This window comes from Hypomesus nipponensis, chromosome 23, assembly GCF_054491055.1.
Source record: "Hypomesus nipponensis isolate SF chromosome 23, ASM5449105v1, whole genome shotgun sequence".
NCBI classification, from domain to species: domain Eukaryota; kingdom Metazoa; phylum Chordata; class Actinopteri; order Osmeriformes; family Osmeridae; genus Hypomesus; species Hypomesus nipponensis.
Genome location: NC_140383.1, coordinates 19646406 through 19671756, shown reverse-complemented (window position 1 = coordinate 19671756; position 25351 = coordinate 19646406). Strand labels below are relative to the sequence as shown.

The window sequence follows — 25351 nt, the reverse complement described above, 5'->3', positions numbered from 1 at the left end:
GGTCTGCCACCTGGGGGCCTCTGGAGGAGGACACGTCAGGAGGACCATCGCAGAGCCATGTCCGTTTCACACACTATTCCCCGGGCGTGGCACACTTACAGAGAAAGGATTCTAAAGGCATTCCATGTCTGGACAGGCATTCCATGAGCCGAGTCACCAAGTGCCCAAGCGAGGACACATTTTGATGCCTCCGCCCCCCCTCCCCCCCATGAGATTCATCCACCAGCTAGGAAGAGAGGAGGAGGAATAGGGGGAGCAGGGGGGATGAGAGGGTTGAAGGAGAACATAGGGAAGGTTCGCCCGGATCGGATCCATAGAAGAAACAAGGACGGAAGTCCAGGAAGGAGAACCCCTGCCTCCCTCGTGACCCTGCCTTGAAACACACACACACAAACACACACACACACACACACATCGACACACACTCGCAGGGTGAGGTGTGGCTATGTGGTGGGCTTAGTAGAGGGCTTGCTGACTGGTTTGCCACCGTTCATCACGGCAGGCTCAGTTGTGCTTTTACTGGGAGGAACAGTCGCCTTAGGAACAGTCTCACCGACATCATGCAACGATGGCTCTCTGTACATGGCAACTGTGGGATGATAGGAAAACAAGAAGAATAGAAAGAGGGAAGGGGGTGAGGAAAAGGGAGAGGGAGAGAAAGAGAAGAGATGGAGAGGAAACGAGAGGAGTGAGACAAGGAAGATGAAAGCAGAGGGAGAGGAGGAGGGGACAGCCGAGAGTGCAGGGGGTGAAGATGGGTGGGCAAGGTTGAGGGAAAGAGAGAGGAAGGAAGAGGCGAGAAGAGAGGGGAGAAGGGAGACAAGAGGAGTGTGCAGACAGGGACAAAGAGAAAATGACATTGTTAGTATGACCACAGTTTAGCAGGTATAATCTTCAATACAATATTGTTCAATCTAATTCAATGTTTATTTCTCGTTTACTTTTATTCTGTCTCAGAGTTATGGCTAATTTGTCAAGAAACAAAAAACAAAAGGCAGGCAGATAGGCATAGAAACCTAAATATATCCATGCAAAAACTCAAACAAATGGGGTACACTCAAAAGATGCTCTATGCAAGATTGACGTCATTTACAGTAAGTCTATTCAGCCTGTTGCCTATGCCATCCATACACAGCTCTCTAAGGCCTTCAACTAAATGCAACCAGAGGCTCTGTACACACCTTATACATCACTTCATTCTGAAACTATCTATGATATACAACCTGTTATCCAGTTTCTCGTTCCTGCCCTGCCCCTGTGTCACTGTCGCTAGCGCATGCTATTAGATCAGGGGTGGGGTATTTATTTTCCCGAAAAGCCACGTGAAAAATTGGGACCGTTGTGGCGGGCCGTACCAATAGGCTGAACTTAATTCTGCTCAATATTAATTCGATTACTTTATTAAAAAACGGTAAATTATATGGTTTTGAGCTGCGACTGGTAATACATGTTACAATAAAGCTACGAGAATATGTCATTAATTTTTTAACATACTTTAAAACCTTTAAAAAAATACATAAGATGTATGTTAAAGACCAGCAATTGATTCACTTTATACAAAAGCAATAAGTACTTTTGATGTTTTCCAGTTCAGTTCAGTTTTTCTTACTCAGTGAGAAAAATCCAGCCTGTTTTGGGCTTGAACAAGTCCATGGAAGTCTGGTTGAATGTCTGAGGTAGATATGCGAAGGGCAGCTGACAGGAGATCATCAGGGTCTGCAGCTTAACTAGCAAACCATCATTGGCCCGAGCCCACTCTGCATCAGTCATGTTCTTGTATTTGTCCACGTGTTTAGTCCCGCAGTGCCGATTCAAATTGTAACCCTTCAACACAGCAACCTGTTTTCCATAAACTAGGCACACAGCTTTGCCTTTGACTTCAGTATACAGATACTTAAAAGTCCATGTCTTGTTCAAAACTCTACATTCTGTATCAACCTTTTGTTTTTTACTGGGAGTGGACATTTTCGAGGGCTAACCAACAGCTAACTCAGTGTCTCCTGTCGGTGAGGCTGCGTAAGCGCACATACGTAAATCGCCTGATCACTGTAGTCTTTCAGGACTCCAGATTTCCTACCGCTCAACACATTTATCTATTTAAAATGTTTGATTTACATCACGGCCGGACTGGGACAGCCAAAAGGGCCGGGTGCGGCCCGCGGGCCTTAAAATGCCCAGGTCTGTTCGAGATGATGCCATGTGTAAATTATGGACACATATTGAGCCTGGAGGGATCCCTGGATGAGTTAGCCATCAACAGTGACACTCCCTGGCCAGTGAGCATGTGTGGAGTGCATGAACGTGATAGATCTGGGGAGAGGCCGAGGTGGCCTGTGGAACCTTCCCTCACCAGGAGGTGTGAAGGGCAGATAGACCATGAGCTAGGGGTTAGCAGTGGAATGGGAAATGTGGTTAGGGTTGGATAAAAGTGTGGTTAAAATGGTATTGAAAAAAGGCGGAAAAGGAGTTCAAATGGGGGTTTACGTGTTGGAATCTGGTTGAAGAGTGGTTGAATGTATTTTGTTTGTGATGTAATGTGGTTGAGGGTCTTGGTCACTATCTTTGATGGAGCAGAGCTGGATTGGAACCAAGCTCTTGCAATGCCTGACAGCCACCTTTAAACACCATACAATCTCAGTTTGCCCTTGACTTTTAGACATGTCGAAGGTAGACTTAGAGATGCATTCTGTATAAATAAGTCTAAATGAATGTTTATTGAAGTACATATTTATCTCTACACTCTTATTGACTTCTGGAATATTTCATCATAGGTTGATGTTTTGTTAATAGACTGCTGTTGTTATCTGGTGATGTATGGACACTGTTCTCATTTACCTTCTAATGGCTTGGGCAGAAAGTGGGCCGCTGGTTTGGTCTTCTTCACGCGGTTCCCTTTCATGGCTTGTCCATCCTTGTTGAGCCCCAGGAACCAGGCCCGGCCCGACTCCTGCTGCCGGTACAGCATGGACGAGTAGATCACATAGTAGTTCTCGAACACCGACTCTTTAAACTTGCACTCCGCTGTGAAGAGTTCCTTTACAAGACAAATCACAGATCGAAGAGGGTTAGGATGGTGTGGTAAAACGCCAGACCCCCTGACCCTTACATATTGCTGTTCTACAGTCCTGTGCTCTCTGCGAAAGAGAGAGCCGACTGCTGTGGCACCGTCCTGCAGGAGCAGTGCATTTACTGTCCAATCAACCTTTGATCATGTAGCCATTGAGGTCAAATAAGACACAGTGTGCATCAGCTACATGCTAGTGTGGTACAGATTAATGAAGGGGCAGGCCTGGAAAGTGCCTTGCCAGGTGTAAAGGAGACCATAGCTCCAGATGTCCCCAGAGAGGGTGATACAGCAGAGGCCCGAGGTCAGTTTGAGGCAGACCGCCGTTCTGGCTGTAATCAGGACAAATGGATGTCTGCTGACAGTGGAACAACGTAAGGAAATAAGAAAGCAGCGTTGATTCTTTGACCGCACGGCAGTTTTGCCCTGGCAGTTTTGCTCTGGTAGTTTAGCCCGGGTGGTTTGGCCCTGGTAGTTTAGCCATGGTAGTTTGGTTGTAGTTGTTTGGCCCTGGTAGTTTAGCCATGGTAGTTTGGTTGTAGTTGTTTGGCCCTGGTAGTTTAGCCCTGGTAGTTTGGCCCTGTTAGTTAGGTCCTAGTAGTTTGGCCCTGGTAATTTCATCCTGGTAGTTGGGTCCTGGTATTTAGGTCCTGGTAGTTTGGCCTAATTGACGTGATCCGCATATTATTCCCCTCCTTGGACTCATCCCAGCAGGCTTCAGGAGACCCCTTGCAATCTCCTGAACGTGTCACCTAGGGAGAAGCACCTATGGTATTTTCTATATGAAAGACTGCACAAAGTCAACGATCTCACCATTATTCACATTCCTGCTCTGCAGTGACTAATGGGAAGCAGAGAACCAAACTGTCCTCCATCTATCTCCTGAGGATGAGGAGAACAAGACGGTAACGAAGAGCCTTCCCCACCCTGGCCTGCCCGGCAACAGCTAAAAATAAAGACACTCATTTGACAGTATTAATCAAAGCAAGACTCCTATCTGTCTGAATAGGAAGTGAAACTCATGAGCAGTTCGAGACACCTACAGTATCATCACACACCTGTCGAGACTAAAGCCAGAAGCTGTGACTCCTTAGTTACCTAGAGCATAGTTAGTGTATGTATTGTAGTGGCTTGTAGTAAATACGATTGGGGATGAGTAAGGTTAACACCAGAGTTAGGTACAATCCTGAAGGTCCAGTCCGGTTCTATAGAACACATGTAGCCACATCTCATCAATCAGGAGACCTAAGGTATCGTAGATATAGATATCACAAAGATGCCATGAATTATTGCCAAGACAAAGTATATAAAACAGATACAGGACAGGGAATATGAATGATCAACCATAAGGTGTCCTGAAATTCACACAGTACATTTACAGAACACATGCCTCTTACATACTTTAGTACACACAGCAGTAACCACTTTACCCCTTTCAGTGTTTATTTGTGACACCCCTTCAAAAAAGAAATCCTTCAACCTTTTTCTGTGACACCAAGGTTGCAAATACAAGCCGGTTCTTCTCCGTTTGAGAGTTGCTCATTAGATGGCAGATTATTTATAGTAACTAAATGTCTTGTTTCCGCATGCTGCACATCACAAGGTAATAGCAGTTATTAGGCCTGTGTTAAATTACTCTTGTCAGAGCTTAACAAGCAGCATGGACTGGACTGGGTTTGGCAGGGCAGCGGAGAAGGAGAGGGGGACGAGCCAGAGACACTTTGAAGTGATATAATGACGGTTTGAATCCGATGAGATGGCATGATTTGGGCGAGGAAGAAGGAAGAGGGGTAGGCAGGCAAGCTGAGTTTGGAGGGGGAGTTTCTCGTGTCCCTGGATGGAGGAGCCTTAAGAAAGTCTATAACAGTACGGCTACTGTACTGCGGACACAAAAACATCTCAGCTTTTAAAAGCCTTGTTGCTTGCTGAGACAAGTGTGGCTTTAAGGATTGATGAGTAGTGCAACTTACTGTATGTTAGTATTTAATGCCTGTAAAGTGCCTTTACTTTAATACTTTTTATTGCAATGTGGGCCTACATTAATTTATTTAGCACATCTTTTTTATAATTAATGATTTACAAAGGGGCTTGTTAAGTAAGTGCAGAAAATAAGTATTTAAGAACAATCAAGAAGCAAACAGTTCTAACAGTATTACAGTGCCAAATGCCAAGGAACAGTGAGACATCACTCTTCAGTTAAGGTTTGTCTTTCTTAATGATTGCAGAAAAAACCCAGGGGGGAAAAACTACCAAACTCCAGAAGCAGACAGTTGATTATCAACTTGATTTTAGGTTGGTGGGCAACTGTCGTTGATTACAGATACATGTTTGCTTGGTCTCAACTAGACAACAAGGCTAAACTCTATTTAGGCGTGTGAGGGTGCGTCTGGGATTCATGGTGTGTTGGCTACTTATCAAAGGTAATAAGGTAGGCTCATTTGGGCTTTTCTACATAAATTGATGACGAAAGTGATTGTTCCACATCCTAATGTGAATGTTCCCCATCATTAGGTAAAACCTTGTTAGTTGTGAATGCTTATTAAAAGCTTTTATTAAAGTTTGACAGCTAATTAGTACTGAGGCGGGACATACTGATTGTAACATTTTGCTGTCAGCCCTCAGCCCAAGTGTCTCCAATACTCAAACCTGTTTCAAACCACGTCAATCCCAAAGCACAAACACCACTGCTCCCCAAACATCAGTACCTAAACTAGTGTTAAAACACCTTCTCAGAAGTGAGACAGTCTCTGAAGTTTACCGTCACGCTTCCGTAAGTCACTTCAGTATAGTAATTAAATCTACGTCCGCTTCCTGGTCAGCTGACGCACTGCTTGATGCTGGTTGGCTGGCTGCCGAAATTATGCATCGGAACAGGATGGGTTGATTACTCACACTGTATGCTCCTAACGAGCCTGACATCGTCGGAGCAATCACACAGACCATAATTAGGAGTAATCACGGGGATTTATGGAAATGTGGAGATGTGGGGGCTACGCGGGCTTCTACAGAGGGAACACAGAAGCCGGCATTGGGAATGACTTGAGTTTGAAGAGAGGGAGTGGAAAAGAGATACAGAGAGTAAGACAGTGAGAGGGAAGGAGGCGCTGTCACCGTTTGATTTGGAGTAGGCTTTAAGATGACTCAGAACATCAACAGTGCTCTTCTTTTCTCAGGCACGTCGCTAGTTGATTACATCTCATAAAGTCAAATGAACCTCAACTGTTTTGGTCCTCCATGTCATTGTGCAGGCACTGTCTCGTGACTCTTCGTAAATCCATGATTTTGAATGAAGTGTTTTTTTCGAATCAGAAATGGACGGTTATCTCTCGTTCTATTGCCATTGTTTATATCTTGGAGAGTAAGAGGGAATGTCTTACCTGTCATGTCATCCATGTTAATGGCGGCTCAATAGAATGCATGTTTTTAATGAGCTTTGAAGTTCCATACAAAGTTGCTGCAGCATATGAAAGTCTAGTTGTGAGTACATGGCGTGTGTGTCTGTGTGTGCATATGTGTGTGAGTGTGTGTATAATATTATTATTACATTACGTGAGTGTGAATGTGTGTGCACTGGATTGATAGGGAAGGCTCGTTTTAATTTCTCAGCCGGTCTGTAATTGAGCTGGGAGGTGACAGGGCTGTCAGGTCTGTTTTTATTCGGCTCTGATCTGCAGCTTGCTAACTTTATTAAGAAGGGACAACCCCCCTGGTCCCACATGTCGCCCACGACCGCTCTGCTCCTCTTGATGCGCCTTCCTCCTTGTTCTCTCCCTTTCTCTGTTCTTCCTTTCTTTCCTCTGCTCCTGGGCCATTAAAACATAACACATATCCTAGCACTCGGTTGCCATGGCAACAGCGAGGGGTGCTCCAGAATAGTCCCCCTCCGCCCCGTCCCCCAGTAGGAGGGAAGGGTTGTCCGCACCTGACTGCTGTCAGAGAAACGCGTCTTTGTTTTGGGGTCTGTGGTTAGTGTTCAGGTTTCTGTGTCACACTCTCCCAGGCTTAGGAGGTTGATCTGCCGACTCATAAACAGCTGTTGCTAGTAAACCCCCAGACTGTATTTGCAGAGAAAAAGCTTGACAATGACGGAGAGAGAGAAGGAGAGAGAGAGCATTAGTGCAGGACACCCCTCCACAACGGTGGCAAATCGAATCATTTTTGAGGCACAAAACGTCTGATTCTCTCCCCTCTCAATTCCCCTGCCAGCGTCCTCTCGAAATCACTCCCGTCCCGATTTCTGATTGGTCACGCTGTGAATAGGAGGACCATAATTGACCTTGGCCACAGACAGAGCAAGAGAGTGTGAAAGACGAGGGAAAGAGAGAAAAAGAAATACAGAGGAAGATTGGGGGAGGGTCTGGGGAGATGGAGAACAGGGAGATATTGATCAAGAAGGTCCCAAATAATCAGCACAGTCACCCACAAGAAGGAGGGAGGGGGAGAGAGGGGGACGAAAAATAAATAAAAATAGAAGCTAACGTTTGAAAAAGATGGGCAGAGGGAGAATGCGACAACAGTTCAAAGGAGGGGATCAATCAGAGAAGAAGAAAACAAAAGGATGACCACAAGAAAAATATAGGAATAGAACCACAGATAGATGAGGGAGTCCAGAATGACAAGCAGACACAAACACAAGATTGAAGTAGAGCGTAAAAGACCAGAAACAGGACCCCTGGGTGTACGAGAAATGTGGTTGGAAGGCGCCTGAAACCAGGGAGATCCTTGTTAACATGCAGAAGGATCTCTCACGGTGATGGAGAATATAACTAAGAAATTGTTTATTCATGCTGCGAGCATATTGCCAATATGAGTCCACAACAGTCTCCAGGAAGCTGAACAGCGCATCTACTCTCATTTGTATCAGGGTATACTTGTGTGTTCACAGCATCAAACCAGGAGATGGGAGCTACTCTAAAACATGGTCATTTGTTTGGATATCACAATAAACAAAGTTGGAAAACAAACAGGAAATTGAAATTCTATTTTAAAAAGTATTTTTCTTCCTGCAGACAAAGGCAACATCAGTCCTAAAGGGTCAGACAGAAAAAGTTGGATTTTGTCATGTTGAGGTGCCAGATGGAATAATACAGGGATTATAAAGTACATATCTTGACTCTAATCTGTCTGTCTGTATGCTTGTCTGTCTGCAAGACTGCCTTTCTATCTGTCTCCCTGTCTCCCTGGCTCCCTATCTGTATGTCTGTCTGTCTGTCTGTCTGCCTGTCAGCTTGTATGTCTGCAAGCCTGCTTTTCTGTCTGTCTGTTTATCTGCAAGCTTGCCAACATGCCTACCTTTCTGTCTGTCTGTCTGTCTGTCTGTCTGTCTGTCTGTCTGTCTGTTCATCTGCAAGCTTGACTACATGCCAGTCTGCCTGCCTGTCTGTCGTTTTATCTGCAAGCTTGCCTACATGTCTGTCTGTCTACTACTACTATGTTTGGTCTGCCTGCATGCCTGCCTGCCTGTCTGTCTGCCTGTCTGTTTGCCTGTCTGCTTGTCTGTCTGCAAGCCTGCCTTTCTGCCTTTCTGTCTGTCTGTCTGTCTGTCTGTCTGTCTGTCTGTCTGTCTGTCTGTTCATCTGCAAGCTTGCCTAAATGCCTATCTGTCTGCCTGTCTGCTTGTATGTCTGCAAGCCTGCCTTTCTATATGTCTGTCTGTCTGTATGTCTATTTGTCTGTCTGTCTGTCTGTCTGTATGTATGTCTATCTGTCTGTCTGTCTGTCTGTTTGCCTGCCTATATGTCTATTTGTCTGTCTGTCTGTCTGTCTGTCTGTCTGTCTGTCTGTCTGTCTGTCTGTATGTCTATTTGTCTGTCTGTCTGTTTGCCTGCCTGCCTGCTTGCCTGCCTGCCTGTCTGTCTGCTTGTATGTCTGCAAGCCTGCCTTTCTATATGTCTGTCTGTCTGTCTGTCTGTCTGTCTGTCTGTCTGTCTGTCTGTCTGTCTGTCTGTCTGTCTGTTTGCCTGCCTGCCTGCCTGCCTGCCTGCCTGCCTGCCTGCCTGCCTGCCTGCCTGCTTGCCTGCCTGCCTGCCTGCCTGCCTGCCTGCCTGCCTGTTTGTCTGTCTGTCTGCTTGTCTGACTGCAAGCCTGCCTTTCTATCTATCTATCTGTCTGTCTGTCTGTCTGTCTGTCTGCTAGATCACCTGGCTGCCTGCCATCCTGCCAGCGTGTCTACCTGGCTCTATGCCTTTCTGTCTTCCTGCATGTCTGTTATGCAGAGGGGGCTGACCCGATCACACAATGATTATAAAGTAATACATTTCTTGGCTTGGCAGACACCAGCTCCAGTGCTCTGACAGTTCCAGTGCTCTAATCCCAGAAACAACTGCCAGATGGAGCACTCAGGGTGATGCCAGACATCTCCAACCTTCAAAATCAAACACTCGACTTCATTTGGACTCTATCTTGTTCATCATTATCAAATGAGTCAATGTTGTGCTTGGGCTTGTTGTGAATATGCCTTGAGAGAGCCTGTTCTATTCTTACTAGTATTTTATTGTGTAGGTAGCCCTGGATGTGGAACAAAGCTATAGCAAGGCGGTTATCCTTGAGTTTTCATGTTTGGCATGCGGCTAACGTCCACATTATTTATTTTGTTTATTTGAAGTGTTAATGTAGGTCCTTGGGGAACAACACTGATTCCATGAGACCCAGTGATAATTATATTCACAGTCTTACTGTCTCGCTTGGAATCTCTTTGAAGACATAGAAAGCCTTTCTGGATGTGGGGGACATGCCTTGTTGTTTAGTCCGACGCATCCACTCACGTGAGAGTTACACTGATAGCATGACTTTAGACATTTACAACCTGTGAGTAAAAAAAAGTTTCTGTCATGCCATCTTTCAAAAACGTTTTTTTTCCCTCGTCAAGCAGAGAGCAAACAGGGTCGTACATATACACATACAAACAAACACAATCTCATCTTCGCTCTGAAGTACAAGGTGCAGCCCATCGAATCACACTCTACAATCATTAGAAATTCCCAGTTTTCAAACTGGTTTCTTCAATAAAACACAGTCAAAGTGACTGCCGCTTCTTTCCCAGCCCTCCCTTTGTTTCTTCCACATCTCCCCGTCCTCACATCAAGGAAACTATCTATTTTTGAGAAGTGGGTGACAAAAAGCACTGACGCTTTTACAGTGTTTGGAAACCAGAAGCACTTAAGCTTTCAATGGAGACTCCCCAAGGAAACTGACCTTTTAGATGCCTTTAGAATTTTAACACTGGCCTCGTGGAAGTCCACAGAGTCTGCTAGGCACACACACACACACACATATGCACAGTCACACACACACACACACACACACACACACATACAGTACATGCACACAGATACAGACATGCGCACGTGACACACATGCACACACACACACACACACACACACATAGACATGCACACATCCACACACATCAACACACACACAGCCTTTTCACTGCAATGTGCGTTTTAGTGCTTCCTCTGTTTCAGTACAGCTCAAATAGGAAGGTGGGGGGAAAAAAAGAAGAAGAGAGAAAACGCAATTTCAAAAGGCAGAGGCGGTGCACCTACAGCAGCCACGCTTTCATTCGAATAAATCATTCAAAGAGCCATCCTTGGTTGTGAGACGGACCCACCTCTTAGCTCCCTCTCCCAGACGCAGAGGGCTGGAGCAGTGGAAGGAGTCGGCTGTAAGTGGGTGAGCAGAGCTACCTCGGGGCTGAGATGCTTATATCTCCACGAGCAGCAAAGACTCCTGGACCTGACCTGCCTCTCTCAGACACACTTGTTCCAGTAAAGACAAACCCTGAGTGTGTGTTTGTGTGTGTCGTGTGTTGATCTGTAAGTGGAGGCCAGACCTGTGTCAGCGCTCCCAGGTCTCCGGTAGATTGGTCAGTCAGCTATGGTCAGGGTGAGTGGTCTGCTCACGCTAAAAAGCTAACATAGTCCTCTCTTGACTGGGTCAGGTGCACTGGTCTTTCATACAGTATACGCTAAAACGGAGCGAGGGGGGGATAAAGAAAGTGTGTGAGAGAGAGAGAGAGAGAGAGAGAGAGAGAGAGAGAGAGAGAGAGAGAGAGAGAGAGAGAGAGAGAGAGAGAGAGAGAGAGAGAGAGAGAAAGAGCAGATGAGAAACTAGTCTCAGTAAATGTGTTGGTTGTCCCCTTCCGTGAGTCAGGGTTCCCCCCAAGCACTGAGGTTGCTGTGGTGCCACGAGAGAGATGAGAGTGTGTGTGTGTGTGTGTAACTGTGTCCCACTTTAAGCAAGAGTCATTGCTTGGATGCTGTATTATAAATGAAGGCAAATAACATTTTGGCACATCAAATGTCTTTCTTTCCAAATACACACCTTTTTTGGGCATGACTACAGCTAATTCTGTAGCTTTGATTGCTTTGACATCAAAGGATTAACTGTGCGTAATAAATAGCATAGCATAGCCCGGACAGGCCCTGGAGGTTTGAATTCTCATTCTTTTCATTTTGGCTTTCACTGCAAGGTGATCTTATCTTGCAGGATATACTGTACGTAATCGTAGCATCTATTGTCAGCTGGAAAATACATGGATTCCTGCCAGATCTGGACTAGAACTGAAAAACGGCCCTGGACTCTCCTGACGGCCAGTCAGACTCTGATTCCTGCTGACCTGCATCATATGACTAGTGTTTCAATGACGTCATATACATTAGTATTAGTCAAATGTAGTACCCATGAGAGTTTGGTGGGTCAGGGGTCATAGGTCAAGGGATGAGTGAGTACGTTTGACATCATAATACAGAACCGTCCTTATGCAGAGTTATGACTAAACCATGGGATTAGTCACAAAGGCATGGTACCATGGATACATTAGCAGTGTGTGCACTGGCAACGCACAAACACAACATACACGCACACAAACACATACACTGTTTGTCTGCGTGTGTTGGGGTTGACAGGGTAGAACAACCAGGTGAACAGGGTGGCATGGCTGGCAGGTTGGCATGGCTGGCAGGGTGGTATAGCTCCAGGGCAGAACTATGCCCACTTGAGATGTTAGTTCAATCATTTCCCAGCACTGCGAGCCCAGCTATCAGATAGTCCTAAAGCATCATCTGCTGTAATCCAGGAGAGCAGCCATGGAAAAGGCAGGTCCTCCCATGGCCGTCCCGTACAGCACTGGTAAAGCGCAAATACAGAGAGGAATGGACACAATGGGACACACATCGAGCCGTGCACACCGACCCATGACCCTGCACGTACACACACAGAGTCAGCCATGCAGCTCAGGCTCACTGGACGCAGGAGAGGAATCTCTAGCAGTCTGCCAGGAGAGCTAAAGCCATGGTTTGGATACAGCAGGAATGCTAAACCAGCCAGCCAGGCAGCCAGGCAGGTCCTCTATATATCTGGTAGAAACGGTTTCCAGTAGGAAGACAAACAAAACCATCTAAAACCAGCTGACAGGCAAGGGGATTGTCTACTGTCCTGTACAGTACATTGTGTCCTAAAGATCACAGTTGTATTGCTCTCTCTCTCTCTCTCTCTCTCTCTCTCTCTCTCTCTCTCTTTGTCTTTCGCCTGTCTTTCTTTCTCTTTGCTTGTCTTTCTTTCTCTGTGTCTTTTCCCACCATGCATGCAAGCACTGACACCCAAACAGTTTACCTACACCTCCACACAACCACGCAGACATCAATTCCTGTGACAGACTGGCGAGCAGGGCGTGTTCTATCTCGCGTCTCATCGGACGCAGGTGATGAGGCATGCGTCCGACAGCCACATCAGACTACTTCAGGATTTCTCCCCCTTATCAGATACAGCTGATACCGTCTGCAGGGATATCCTTATCATTAGCATTACAGGGTGTCTGTAGATCAAAGTGATACAGCACGCCTGCATGTTTTTCAAGGCCCAGATGGCGGGGTTTTTAATATCATCTTCAGACAGTTTATTTCATATCGCTTCAGGGAGATTAAAGTCACTGTACTTATCACAACACACATATTGGGGAGGAGGAGTTGCAGCCCCAGGCTGTTTGTCCTATCGGCTAGTCCTGTCCTGATGTTGCATTATGCTAATAAACAGTCACACCGTCAAGATTATTGGTACTATCCTAAGTCCTTACAAACAAAACCTTTCCCTCTTTCTTTTATCATGTCTGGAAACATAAATTTCTTTACAGCACGCATAAACATGTGTTTACAGTGCACGTTAAATGGTAGGTCAAAGTGTTTTTAGAAGACACTTTGTTTGCAATAACAGACCATATTGATTGATTAGAGCAGCCGTGTAGATAGATGACTCAGTAGAGCAACAGGGGACATGCTTAATACCAAAGGAGAATGAGAGTGACCTGCTTTTCAAACTGCTTGTTTTGACATAAAACTGTAACCTTTCTCCTCTGATTCAGCACCTACCCAACATGTCAGTCTTCTAGCCCTGGGTGAGATTGCGTGCGGCTGGGTGAGGCTGGGTGAGGCTGGGTGAAGAGTCCAAGTGAGTTAGCAGGACAGACTGTAGCAAATGAATTATCATGATTCACAGTCTTGCCTCTCTCTCTCTCTCTCCCTCTCTCCCTTCCTCTCTCTCGTTCTCTTCATATCTCTCTCTCTCTCTCTCTCTCTCTCTCTCTCTCCCTCTCTTCTCCCTCTGTGTATTGATTTTAAAGCTGCAGGGGTGAGGCTTGATAAAATGCTACTTTCATTCAGTGGAATTAGAAAGGACACAGAAGGATTCTGGCATGACAGAGGATGAGGGCGGTGTGTATGTGTGTGTGTGTATGCTTTTATCACTGTTGGCTAGGTGAAGGCTAGGGAATCTCATGCCACACCAAAAAACCCTGTCTGTAACAAGTCCCAACCAGCAGGAACCAGACTGGAACCAGCAACCTGCCGACCCCGACTCTATACCAGCCCTACCGTCAGCCGATACACCCCCCCACCCCCTCCACCCAAAGCCCTCTCTGTGACATTCTCAGAATCAGAAAGGGATTTATTCGCCATGAAAGCACAGACAAGGAATTTGATTTGGCAGGAAGGTGCATACAATAAACATATAGGAATCTTACATTTAAATATGTGGTCTAACTATACTAAGGATACTTAAACCAGCAATACTAGTTGGAATAAATTAAAATAAAATATACAATAAAATAAAATATAAGTTGCCATAAAATAAAATATAAGTTGCCAATTTACAATATAAAATGCATTCTCTTTAAGAACAAGACTAACCTCCCCGTCGACACAGAGGTTGGTGTGAGCACCCAGTTCCAGCTCACCCTGAGTGGTCTAACACGGGGCGAGCGAGGCCAGCGAGAAGGCGCCTGGAACGCAGACGGCGTGTCACTATTTGAAAGCGGGCGACGTTTGAGCACCGCTCGCGTCGGCCCGAACCGGCCTCCCGTTGATTCTCATTTGCACGTTACATTGCACTTGAGGCAACAAGCACAAGTACGCCATTTGTATTAGCAAGGTGCTTGACATTTACACGCTGGGAAAGCAATTAGGACGGCATTAGGGTCATAATGTGGAGAGCGGCCGGGCAGCAGTTCTGAGGACGAACTAACGTGTGTATTCAAGGGGAAAGAAGGATGATGGCGTGAGCACTCATACAGACTGAGCTGTAAGTGCCCTGGCTGACTGACACACTCACGCACGCGCACACATTCACATTCACACGCACATCTTCTCAAAAAGCGGAGGAGACTAAGCCCTGTATTGTCTGGTTCATCTCTAGCGATTGTTGTCTAGACACACTGTCCCCTAGTACAGTAAAAAGCTAAACAAAACACAAACACTTGCCTACCAGCTCCACAATAATCCTTTCTCATAGCCTGAGCTGGGTCATAATTATTCTGTTGATGAGACAGAATCATTGTCCAGGGGGTTTGTTGAGCATACTGCCGACTAACTGGGTCAAAGTAGTTGCATGACGCCGACACAGTCCCAGAGATATAGCCAGACACAGGACTGACCTTTCAATGACACCCTGGTTCACTCTCATCAGTAGATGAGAACCAGCTTGTCCTTTCAACCCCAGCCAATCCGGAGCCAGGAAGGTAGATACGGTTGGATGTAAAAGGTGAGCCAGCCAGTAAAATGCCAAGAGCTGACCCCCTTGCTAGTGACCTGACCCAGCTGATTGGCTGAGAGGACTGGAAAAGGCTGGAGTGCCCATGGATGAGGAGTTCATGTCAGCACACTGCTCTACACCCAAGTTTTTAAAGCTTTCACCATGAAAGCTTGCCTCAATCAGATGGCTTCCTGTGCTGAAAAATAACTAATATGCTAAACACCAGGGCCTTTTTTCATTGATTAAAGGATGAAAGTTATTGTATCCCTCTTTCCCGTTGGTTGACCATCTATCCATCATCTGCCACTTTATTGGGAGTCGGGTCGCGGGGGCAGCAACCTAAGTAGGGAGGCCCAGACTTCCCCCTCCCCGGCCACTTCCACCAGCTCTTCCTGGGGGACCCCGAGGCGTTCCCAGGCCAGCCGAGAGACAGTCCCTCCAGCGTGTCCTAGGTCTTCCCCGAGGCCTCTTCCCAGTGGGACGTGCCCAGAACACCTCACCAGGGAGGCGTCCAGGAGGCATCCTTATCAGATGCCCAAGCCACCTCAATTGGCTCCTCACGACGCGGAGGAGCAGTGGTTCTACTCTGAACCCCTCCCGGATGACCGAGCTTCTCACATCTCTGAAGGAGAGCCCGGACACCCTGCGGAGAAAACAAATTTTGGCCGCTTGTTCTTGACTATAGGTGAGGGTAGGAACATAGATCGACTGGTAAATAGAGAGCTTTGTCTTTCGACTCAGCTCCTTCTTCACCACGACGGACCGATGCAGAGCCCGCATCACTGTGGACGCCGCACTGATCTACCTGTCGATTTTGCGCTCCATTCTTCCCTCACTCGTGAACAAGACCCCGAATATACTTGAACTCCTCTGCTTGGGTCAAGATCTCCTCCCCGACCGGGAGATTGCACTCCACCCTTTTCCGGTCGATAACCATGGCCTCAGATTTGGAGGTGCTGATTCCCATCCCAGCCGCTTCGCATTCGGTTGCGAACCGCTCCAGTGAGAGCTGAAGTTCACGGCCCGATAAAGCCATCAAGACCACATAATCTGCAAAACGCAGCGACCCGAACTTGAGGTCACCAAACCGGACCCCCTCAACGTCCTGGCTGCGCCTAGAAATTCTGTCCATATAAGTAATGAACAGAATTGGTGACAAAGGGCAGCCCTGGCGGAGTCCAACCCTCACCGGGAACAAGTTTAACTTATTGCCGGCAATGCGGACCAAACTCTAGCACCGGTTGTACAGGGGCCCCCGATCAGGGAATCCGGTACCCCGTACTCCCGGAGCACCCCCCACATGAGCCCCAGAGGGACACGGTCGAATGCCGTTTCCAAATCCACAAAACATGTGTAGACTGGTTTGGCGAACTCCCATGCACCCTTCCAGGACCCTGCCGAGGGTGTAGAGCTGGTCCACAGTTCCACGGCCAGGACGAAAACCACCTCTCCTGAATCCGAGGTTTGACAATCCGACGGACCCTCCAGAACCCCTGAAAAGACTTTCCCACAGAGGCTGAGGACTGTGATCCCCTAAAGTTGGAGCACACCCTCCGGTCCCCCTTTTTATAGAGGGGAACCACCACCCCGGTCTGCCAGTCCAGAGGCACTGTCCCCGATGTCCACGCGATGTTGCAGAGTCGTGTCAACCAAGACAGCCCTACAACATCCAGTGCCTTAACGAACTCCGGGTGGACCTCATCCACCCCAGTGGCCCTGCCACAGCAGAGCTTTTCAACCACCTCTGCGACCTCAGCCCAGAGATAGAAGGCCCCCCCCCCCCCCGTCGGAAAGCGTGTTAGTGCAATTAAGGAGGTCTTCGAAGTATTCCTTCCACCGATCCAGGACGTCCCCCGTCGAGGTCAGCAGCGCACCGTCCCCACCGTATACAGTGTTGACAGAGCACTGCTTCCCCCTCCTGAGTTGCCAGATGGTGGTCCAGAACCTTTTCGAAGCCATTCGGAAGTCATTCTCCATGGCCTCGCCGAACTCCTCCCACGCCCGGGTTTTTGCCAAAAGCGCATTCTGCTTGGCCTGCCGGTACACATCAGCTGCCTCTGGAGTCCTACCAGCCAATAAAGTCCGAAAGGCCTCCTTCTTCAGTTTGACGGCATCCCTCACCTCCGGCGTCCACCACCGGGTCCGAGGGTTACCGCCGCGACATGCACCGACCGTCTTGCGTCCGCAGCTCCGGTCAGCTGCCTCAACAATGGAGGTCCGGAACATGGCCCATTCGGACTCAATGTCGCCGCCCCCCCTCCCCGAGACATGATTGAAGCTCTCCCGGAAGTGGGAGTTGAAGCTCCCACCTTCTGTACTAGACACAAGCCGTGTCTACCACAGAAGTCCAACAACAAAACACTACTCGGGTTCAGATCGGTGGGCCTCTCACCGAGGGCAACTCAGGAGTGGAAGAGAGTCCAGCCCCTCACAAGGAGACTGGTCCATTGGTTGACTGAAATCAAAATTTGCAAACATGCAGGCTGGGTGTAGTGGATGACGCAAGTGTAATTTTGTGCATCTTGAAAGTTATGTCTTTCAAGGAGTTTTGCAACACTGGTCAACTTTCACTTACGTTTTACGGCCACGGCCATTTTGAAAAATTGGGCCTCAAATGCACTGGTGAATAGGGATGGCACTGAAGTACATACTGTAGTACTGATTAGAACTAATAGTGTGGCGGACGTGGACAGAAGACAGCTCTGTTTCCGTTGTCTTTGTTCAGACCTTGCCAGGTGGTCTCCCGCTAATGGTCTGCACCTTTGTGCCTTTCCAATTGTCTCTGGAAGAGCGGATCTTACGCGTAATTGCTCCTCATGGTCTTTTCTCTCTGAAAGGTTTTTCCTGGTATTTTCTGTGGGTTTAGGTCGGTAGGAGTGCTGATCTGTGCAGCCCTTTGCGAGATAACTCGCAAAAAGGGCTATACACCGTAAAGTTGGATTTGATTTGAAGGTACGACCCACTGCTGAGCGTATCATCTTCATCCATCTGGCTCTACGACAGCATATGGGATGCCATTGAAAGCTGATCCCATCAGGTGTGTTATAATAAATGAGGTATACCCTGAAGAATAGTCCTTTAGAGGTAATCACAGGACAGAGGTGCAATCAATAACACATCCCAACCAGGGGCCATGGAGTGGGGATTGGGGGCAGAGGGGGCGGGGCGCTGGTGCGGGCGGGGTGGAGCGGCAACATCCCCACCATCGGCACCTCGTTCAGCCCCCCCCCCCCTTCGCAGCGCAGGCTCATTTCACACGGAGGGGAAGAGGAACGTGAATAATTGTTCCTCGCCCCTTTGGAATAGCCGCGCCTCTGCGATGGATCAGGTCGGAAATGACTCGTCTTCACCCCCTACCCCACCCCTGCCTCCCACCCCCCCACCCCCTTTGGAGGTAGCGTTCAGCCTGCGTGATGGGAAAGTAATTGAACGGTGTTCGTCTTTAATAGTATATTAAGAAATGTATGGGTTTGGGCCCGGGTGATGAATTTGTGTGTTGCTGATAATGGTTGTTGATAATGGCGCCTCCTTTGTCAGACAAGGGCTGCTGGTCTGGCTACAGTACACTGATTTTATTGGCTGGAGCGGGACTTTCCCCTCACACACACTGCTGGTGGGGGTTCCCCCATTCCTGCCTTCCTCCTTCCCACCAATCAATACTCTGTTCTTTCCAGTCTTTTGCCTTCTCACGATCTGACAAAGCCAGCTCATTTATCGCCACCTCCCACACTCCTGCTGGTCCACTGTACCCCTGGTGACGGTTGTGTTTCCCCCCCTCCTCATCCCGTTTCCAGGCGTGCGTGTGGCCAGAGGGAGGTGACTGGGGCAGGGAGAGCCCCTAGTTGACAGATAGATCAATAGCGGGGGTGGTGGCCTCTGTTATGGCTGGGCTGGACACTAGGGAGACTGGGCGAGGCAGTAGAGGGGAGGGAGAGTAGCGGAGAGGGGGGGGGGGCAGGGTATGGAGTAGAAGGGAGGGGGGCAGGTGAGGGAATAGAGGGTGGACCTGTGAAGTGAGGGGGTGGGAGTCGAGCGTGGTCCGTGGAGGGCGTGAGAGGAGTAGGGGTAGGAATACTGTGTGTGTACTGCTAGGGCCAAGCTGTCCATGGTTGTCTTGTACACAAGCAGGATCAACAGCTCGGCACTGAATTCAGAATTTTAATTTGTGTAAGTCACTTACAAAGGAATGACACCAAATGGGAATGCTTGCAGGTCTTACTCATCTTCTAGGCAGTGTCAATGTGCATATATGCCTATTGTCCCCATCTGGTTACTTGGTCACATGGCCACTGAAATGGCTCTGTAGTTTTTACACGGTCTCTTTTCTTTATCCATCAAACCTCCTTCCTACTGTTATCAATCATGCTCCAAACAGTCTGGCCTCTCAACCCCTCACTCACTCACTCACTCTCTCTCTCTCTCTCTCTCTCTCTCTCTCTCTCTCTCTCTCTCTCTCCCCCCCCCCCCTCTCTCTCTCTCCCCTAAAGTCCCACTCAATCTATCTCTGCCCCTCTCTACCGTATCATTAAAGTGTCAAGTAAACCAGTTGCTCACACAACAGCAAAGAAGGCACATCACCCCACCTGTAATTATTCATTGAGTGATAGATGGAGAGAAAGGGAGATTAAAAGGGAGAATGCAAAAGGATATCTATATATGGGGATGATCGGAGGTAGGGGAGACAGGAGCTATAGGGAGAGAAGAGGAGAGGAGGAATATTTAATTGTAACCTGTTCAACTACATGCTCTTATGGTTCTTCCTTTTGGGACTTTTTAGTGTATGCTTCATGTTTTGGCTACCCACAAAGTTTGTTGTTATGATCAGTGACCTAAGCACTTTTGTAAAGCTCTCTTTTGGAAGTTGCTTTGGATAAAAGCGTCTGCTAAATGCATAAATGTAAATGAATACAATAAAGAGAAAGGGAGAGGGATGAAACTGGAACGATAGAGGGAAAAAGGAATACAATAGTGATAGAAAAGGAGAAAATGAGAGGAGGGCAACATCGGTGAAAGAAGGAGAGAGAAAGGTAAAGGGGTGAAACAACTGACACTGTGGAAGCTCAGAGACTTGAGAGATATAAGCAGGAGTGATAGAAGGAGAGAGAAAAAGAGAAAGGGTACTAAAAGAACTGTTGACCTGGGGAGAACACGTCTCTACTGGGGTTGTTATGAGTTATTGTTCAGAGAGGCGTATATCCCTACAGTGAGGACTAACACAGTACTGCCCAGACCTAGGTGCTATCAGTAAGTGTGTGTGTGTGTGTGTGACTCAGTGAGATGCAGACTGTGGCATATGATGCTCCTCTACATTGTGATGAGTCACAATGGCAAGGATACCCAAACTCAAAACTAAATAGAATAGTCTGGCATCTACCGGCCACATACTATCAGACAGAAAATAAAATGGTTTGATATCCACTCTAAGCAGAGTACCCTATCAAACTTCACATTGGCACCCTGACAAATTACGATTGCTGTAACTGAATCATTAAACAACAGTCAATCCTTACAATGACTTTACTGCCAAATAAACATACTCATATTTCCCCTTTCTTCTCTGCTTCCTGCCAGCAATTGGTTGAATATATAAAGGCTTGGAAAAGTCAATTGATTACCCATGAGCCTTTTTGTTGTGCATAGCGTTCTGCGTTGTTTACTCTTGTTCCCATGAAATCCAAACTTCCTCCTTGTGATGACATCGTTGTCTTAACCTTGATTTATTCAATCTAGCCAGCAACAGCCTGGACGCAGTGTGATGTGGGCAGCTAAGCCAGGGCTGCCCATTAATAATGCCTGTCCCATAATGTGGCTGAGGACCAGCAGGCTATTCTTGGCTGCCCCGGGCTCAGACTGAGCTAGAACCTGGCCAGTCCCTCACCCACACACATGAACACACACACACACACACATAGACACACACAGACACATAGACACACAGACACGTAGACACACGCCCACATGCAGACACGCATCAACACACACACACACACACACACACACATTGACACACACACACATAGACGGGCATGCATAAACCCAGACACACACCTTCTGACCTTGTTGTTCATTAATGCATGAACCTGCTCCTGACCACAGACCTGGAAGCCAGCCTCACTTTGGTCTCTCCCTCCTTCAAGCCTCTCTTTGCTCTCTTTCTCGCTTGCTCTCTATCTCTCTCTCTGGTCCCTCGCTCTCTTCCCCTCTGGTCTCTGCAGTGGGGAGTCGCTGAGTAATTAAATACCTGGGAAAGACTGGGGACACGAAGATGTCATGACAGATTCTCCATCTCACCACTGTGACAATGGAGGGCTGGGTGGAGTACAGTAACAGAGGAACTGTCAGCCCTACACTGTGCTGATGCTGTCCACAGTATTCTGCTGTATTACGCCTCCAGATGACCAAAGAGGACAGTCATAGTACAACATGATTCTGGCCATGCATAAGACAGCGGGATATAGGGATCACCATCATCATTTGGCAGGTGTGTAATTAACACATTCACACAAAGCCATCTGTTTGGTAAGCCCACACAACACCTAGGCACACGCACATGGAAATTCATGCATGTGAATATATGTATGCACCACACACACACACACACACAAACACGCAGATACACACACAGAGAAACATATGCAAAATCACATCCTGTAGACACCCATAAGGAGACGCACACACACACCTCTTCTGCTGGAGAGGAGTGTGCCAAGCGTGCCAGACAGTGGAGAAGTGCAACAAGCTACCACTGTTGCCAACTGTTCTACATTAGCAGAATTATAGTGGCCTTGTGTAAACTTATGTTTCTTTTTGTGCTACGGTACTTAAAGTAGCCCATCATGCCTGCCTGCCTGCCTGCCTGCCTGCCTGCCTGCCTGCCTGCCTGCCTGCCTGCCTGCCTGCCTGCCTGCCTGCCTGCCTGCCTGTCTGTCTGTCTGTCTGTCTGTCTGTCCGTCTGTGTAGTGGCCAGGATGGATGAAATCTACAGATTGGACCATGGGAGCAGAGAGAACCCAGTGCAGGGGCACTTCACTTAGGAAAACTTCAAGAGCAGCATGAAAAGGATAACAGAAAAAAAAGAGGGAATGCATTAAAGTTGTCCTCAAACCCCTGGAGCACAAAAGATTCCAGCGACCTCCTCCTCCTCTGCCTCCTCCAGCGAAGCTGCTCGTCCGTCTCACTCCACCAGACGATGTATAAGCTTCTGTCTCCTCTTCCTTTCCTGCATGCCAACACCCTCCCTTCTCTTTGTCCTGCTTTCACGTTGACCGCGTTGGAGTGGGCGTGAATACATCAGGCTCCATTGGTTGTCTGAGCCGGCGACGGCTGCTGTGTGCCCCGTGTGTTTGGACACGCTACAACGCGGGGCCCCTTTCTACAGCTTGTAAAGTCCCCCCACCACCACCACCACCATCCCTTACAGGACGTGCCTCATACCGCGGAGTGTCTAAAGTATTGACACCATGTCCTCTCAAGGATTTCATTTGTGTGGGAGTTAGGGTCACCCTGTCGGATGGAGTCACTGAGAGCGTCGCGAAACACAGTGTGGAAAGGCAACAAAAACGGGAAGCCCAAAGTGGTGGCGGTGGTGGGGGAGGAGCTCTGTATCTAAACGGAACATGACATGGGCGACCTTTCCTGTAGAGAGACCTTTGTAAGGAGAGGTTCGAGGGAGATAGTTAGATAGATAGATAGATAGATAGATAGGGAGAGAGATATAGGGAGGGAGAGAGAGACAGATTGATAGGGAAGAGAGAGAGAGAGAGAGAGAGAGAGAGAGAGAGAGAGAGAGAGAGAGAGAGAGAGAGAGAGAGAGAGAGAGAGAGAGAGAGAGAGAGAGGGAGGGAGGGAGACCCCAGTGTCTTCCTTACAGCAGTGAAAGAGACATAAACCCTGTATGAGACTTGTTGGGGTCACAAGTCACAAGTCTTTGTAGCATAATGCCACGCTCGTGTTTTTTTCTCAATTTAAATTTATCTTCTGCTTTGCAGTTTTGCATAAACACCACCATTACAGCTATCCGAAGGGTGACGATAACATCCGTTTCTCCTGATTGCAGTTTGCCGAAGAAAGAGACAGAGACAGGGACAGTGCACGGAACCATTGAGAGAAATCTTCCCTCTTATTGTTTGGCAGGAAAAATGTCACATGGCTGGGACAAGGGAGAGGAGAAATTAGCCAGGAGTATTGCTCTGGATACAAAAGGATTAGAGTGAAAAGAGGATAGATGATTGAACTCTCTTTTATATACTGGCAAGTCCTTTGTGCCAGACTGCATATTCTCTATGATGCCTATCTTGTCACTCCTAGACTCCTATCCTCAAAGGGATATGAGGCAGAACCAGAGAGGCTAAAAGGGCCTTCCCATCTTCTCCCTCAAGACCTAGGCGTCCGCCTTTATGTCTCCTCTTTTCTAAAGAATGTAATTCTGCTCCTTATCAAACTACACTATCACAACGTTTGTGTTACTGTTTGATTAATTATGGCCAAAGGCGAACACAATCACACACGCCAGTCACATAAACTTCAGGGGAATAAAGAGACTGTCTGCTCTTCAGAGGGACCCCGTTCCAATCCTCTAGAGTCCCGAGGAGTAACGTCTCGAGTCGAGACATTACTCCTCACAAGGTGGGGACGCTCTCTTTCGGCGGGCCCCTCAACTTTGCTTTCCCTTCGGTTCGGGAAGGTGTTTACTGGAAATGTAAGTGCCCCGTAATCAAATGCTTGCAATGGACGAGAAAAAGGTCGACCATCTCTCAAGGTGCACACTCACAAAGAAAGATTGTGGTAATGGAAAGAATGAAAAAGGAAGAGCCGTCGCAGGAAGCGGAGGAGGATGAAAGGGTTTGATTTTGCGGGCTGCCATTAGGAGAGTCATTTCCACATGTGCACAAGAGGGAGAGCAGGGATGTAGGCCCGTGCTCGTGTGTGGGTGTGAGGACAGCTGGGGTCTGCTCACAGGGCTGCAGTGGCACAGAAATAAGGTGCAGATGGAGCACTGAGGCTTCCAGGAGGCAGCGACAGCCTGCGGGGAGGTGAAGGGATTGCAGGGGCCTGGGAGGGGTGGCGGGGGGCTGGCAGTGGGGGCTTAAGAGGTCTGAGTCGTGGGGGGGTGGGGGGGGGGGGGCAGTCTCATAAGAGAGAAGGACAGGTCCCCAACATACCTTCTTACCTCTGAGCTCCGCTGTACACACACAGCGTTGCTGCCTCTTTGGACTGATGAATGTTGATGCAGGTCTTAAAGCCTCATGAAGCACACATTTAAACTGATAAAATGAAATGACTGTTTGATAGAAGGCAAAGAGCAATGAATACATTACTCCAATATGCAGGTGCAAACAATGATTTATCGCTGTCGATAAGGAAGAGAGACAGAATGGGAGTGAAGGAAAGCCAGAATGAGATCAGAGATCAGGGGGGATATAGAAAGAGCTAATTGTGCAGATCAAGGGCCCATACAACCAGTTTAAACCCCTTGCATTGTCATGCAGTTTATAGCTCCATAATGTATATTAATTCTCAATCCCTGCTGTAAATTCCCCTTGCACAATCCATACGATTCTAGGTCAATCCCTCTCAGTATAATTTGTTTCAGAGCTTTAGCCAAGTGGTGATTAGGGGTTACGGGATCCTATTCCATACCTGTCCCTCTGACTCGAGATGCCTTGACTCTCCCCTCAGCCCTTAACCAGGAAGGACAGCAGGGGGGAGCAGGAATGCTGAATTAATGTACTATGCGTGTGTGTGTGTGTGTGTGTGTGTGTGTGAGTGTGTGTGTGTGTAGACGCTATGAGGACAGGGAGAAGAATCATAGACAGTGGCACTAATGAATAAGTCAATCTACGGTACAAGAAGAGTGTATTCATTGTATTCATATCAAAGAAGCTGTATATGATTTACATTAAACATTGATATGGTGTATATGTATATTTTCTGTCCATCTCTATCACACAGAATGTTTTCTTTTGCAATATCTCTTGCAATAAGAAGGTAGACTGGCAGGACAGGTGAGATTTTTCTAGGTCTATGGCTTCAAATCCAAGAAGAGTTGCAATGAAGAAGCCCTATTCCCCCCTAGAGATGGTGTCCTAGGTAGAGGTGGGAGAGTAGAGTGCCTAAGATGAGGACAGGTGTGGAGGAGGAGGGAGGTGTTTCCAGGCAGAATTCAGGTTGCTTGGACAAGCATTCCATTTGAAGAAAATGAATCTATATGCACGAAGCATTATTTAATGGGTTTGGTCACCTCCTCTGAAATGCAATTAGCCT

At 47.7% G+C, this 25351-nt stretch overlaps 1 protein-coding gene across 3 annotated transcripts in view; it reads right to left on the bottom strand.

Moving 5' to 3' along the window:
- Window positions 1-254: 254 nt before the first annotated feature.
- fgf14 (fibroblast growth factor 14) overlaps window positions 255-25351 on the bottom strand; it is an 87764-nt gene continuing 62667 nt past the window's right edge. For all 3 annotated transcript variants that reach the window (XM_084688921.1, XM_084688923.1, XM_084688922.1), the window contains exons 4-5: window positions 2836-3034; window positions 255-589 (exon numbers count right to left, since the gene is read on the bottom strand). In XM_084688921.1, the coding sequence (XP_084545047.1) occupies window positions 444-589; window positions 2836-3034 (345 nt within the window). In that variant the 3' untranslated portion in view covers window positions 255-443. The remainder of the gene's footprint in view (window positions 590-2835; window positions 3035-25351) is intronic.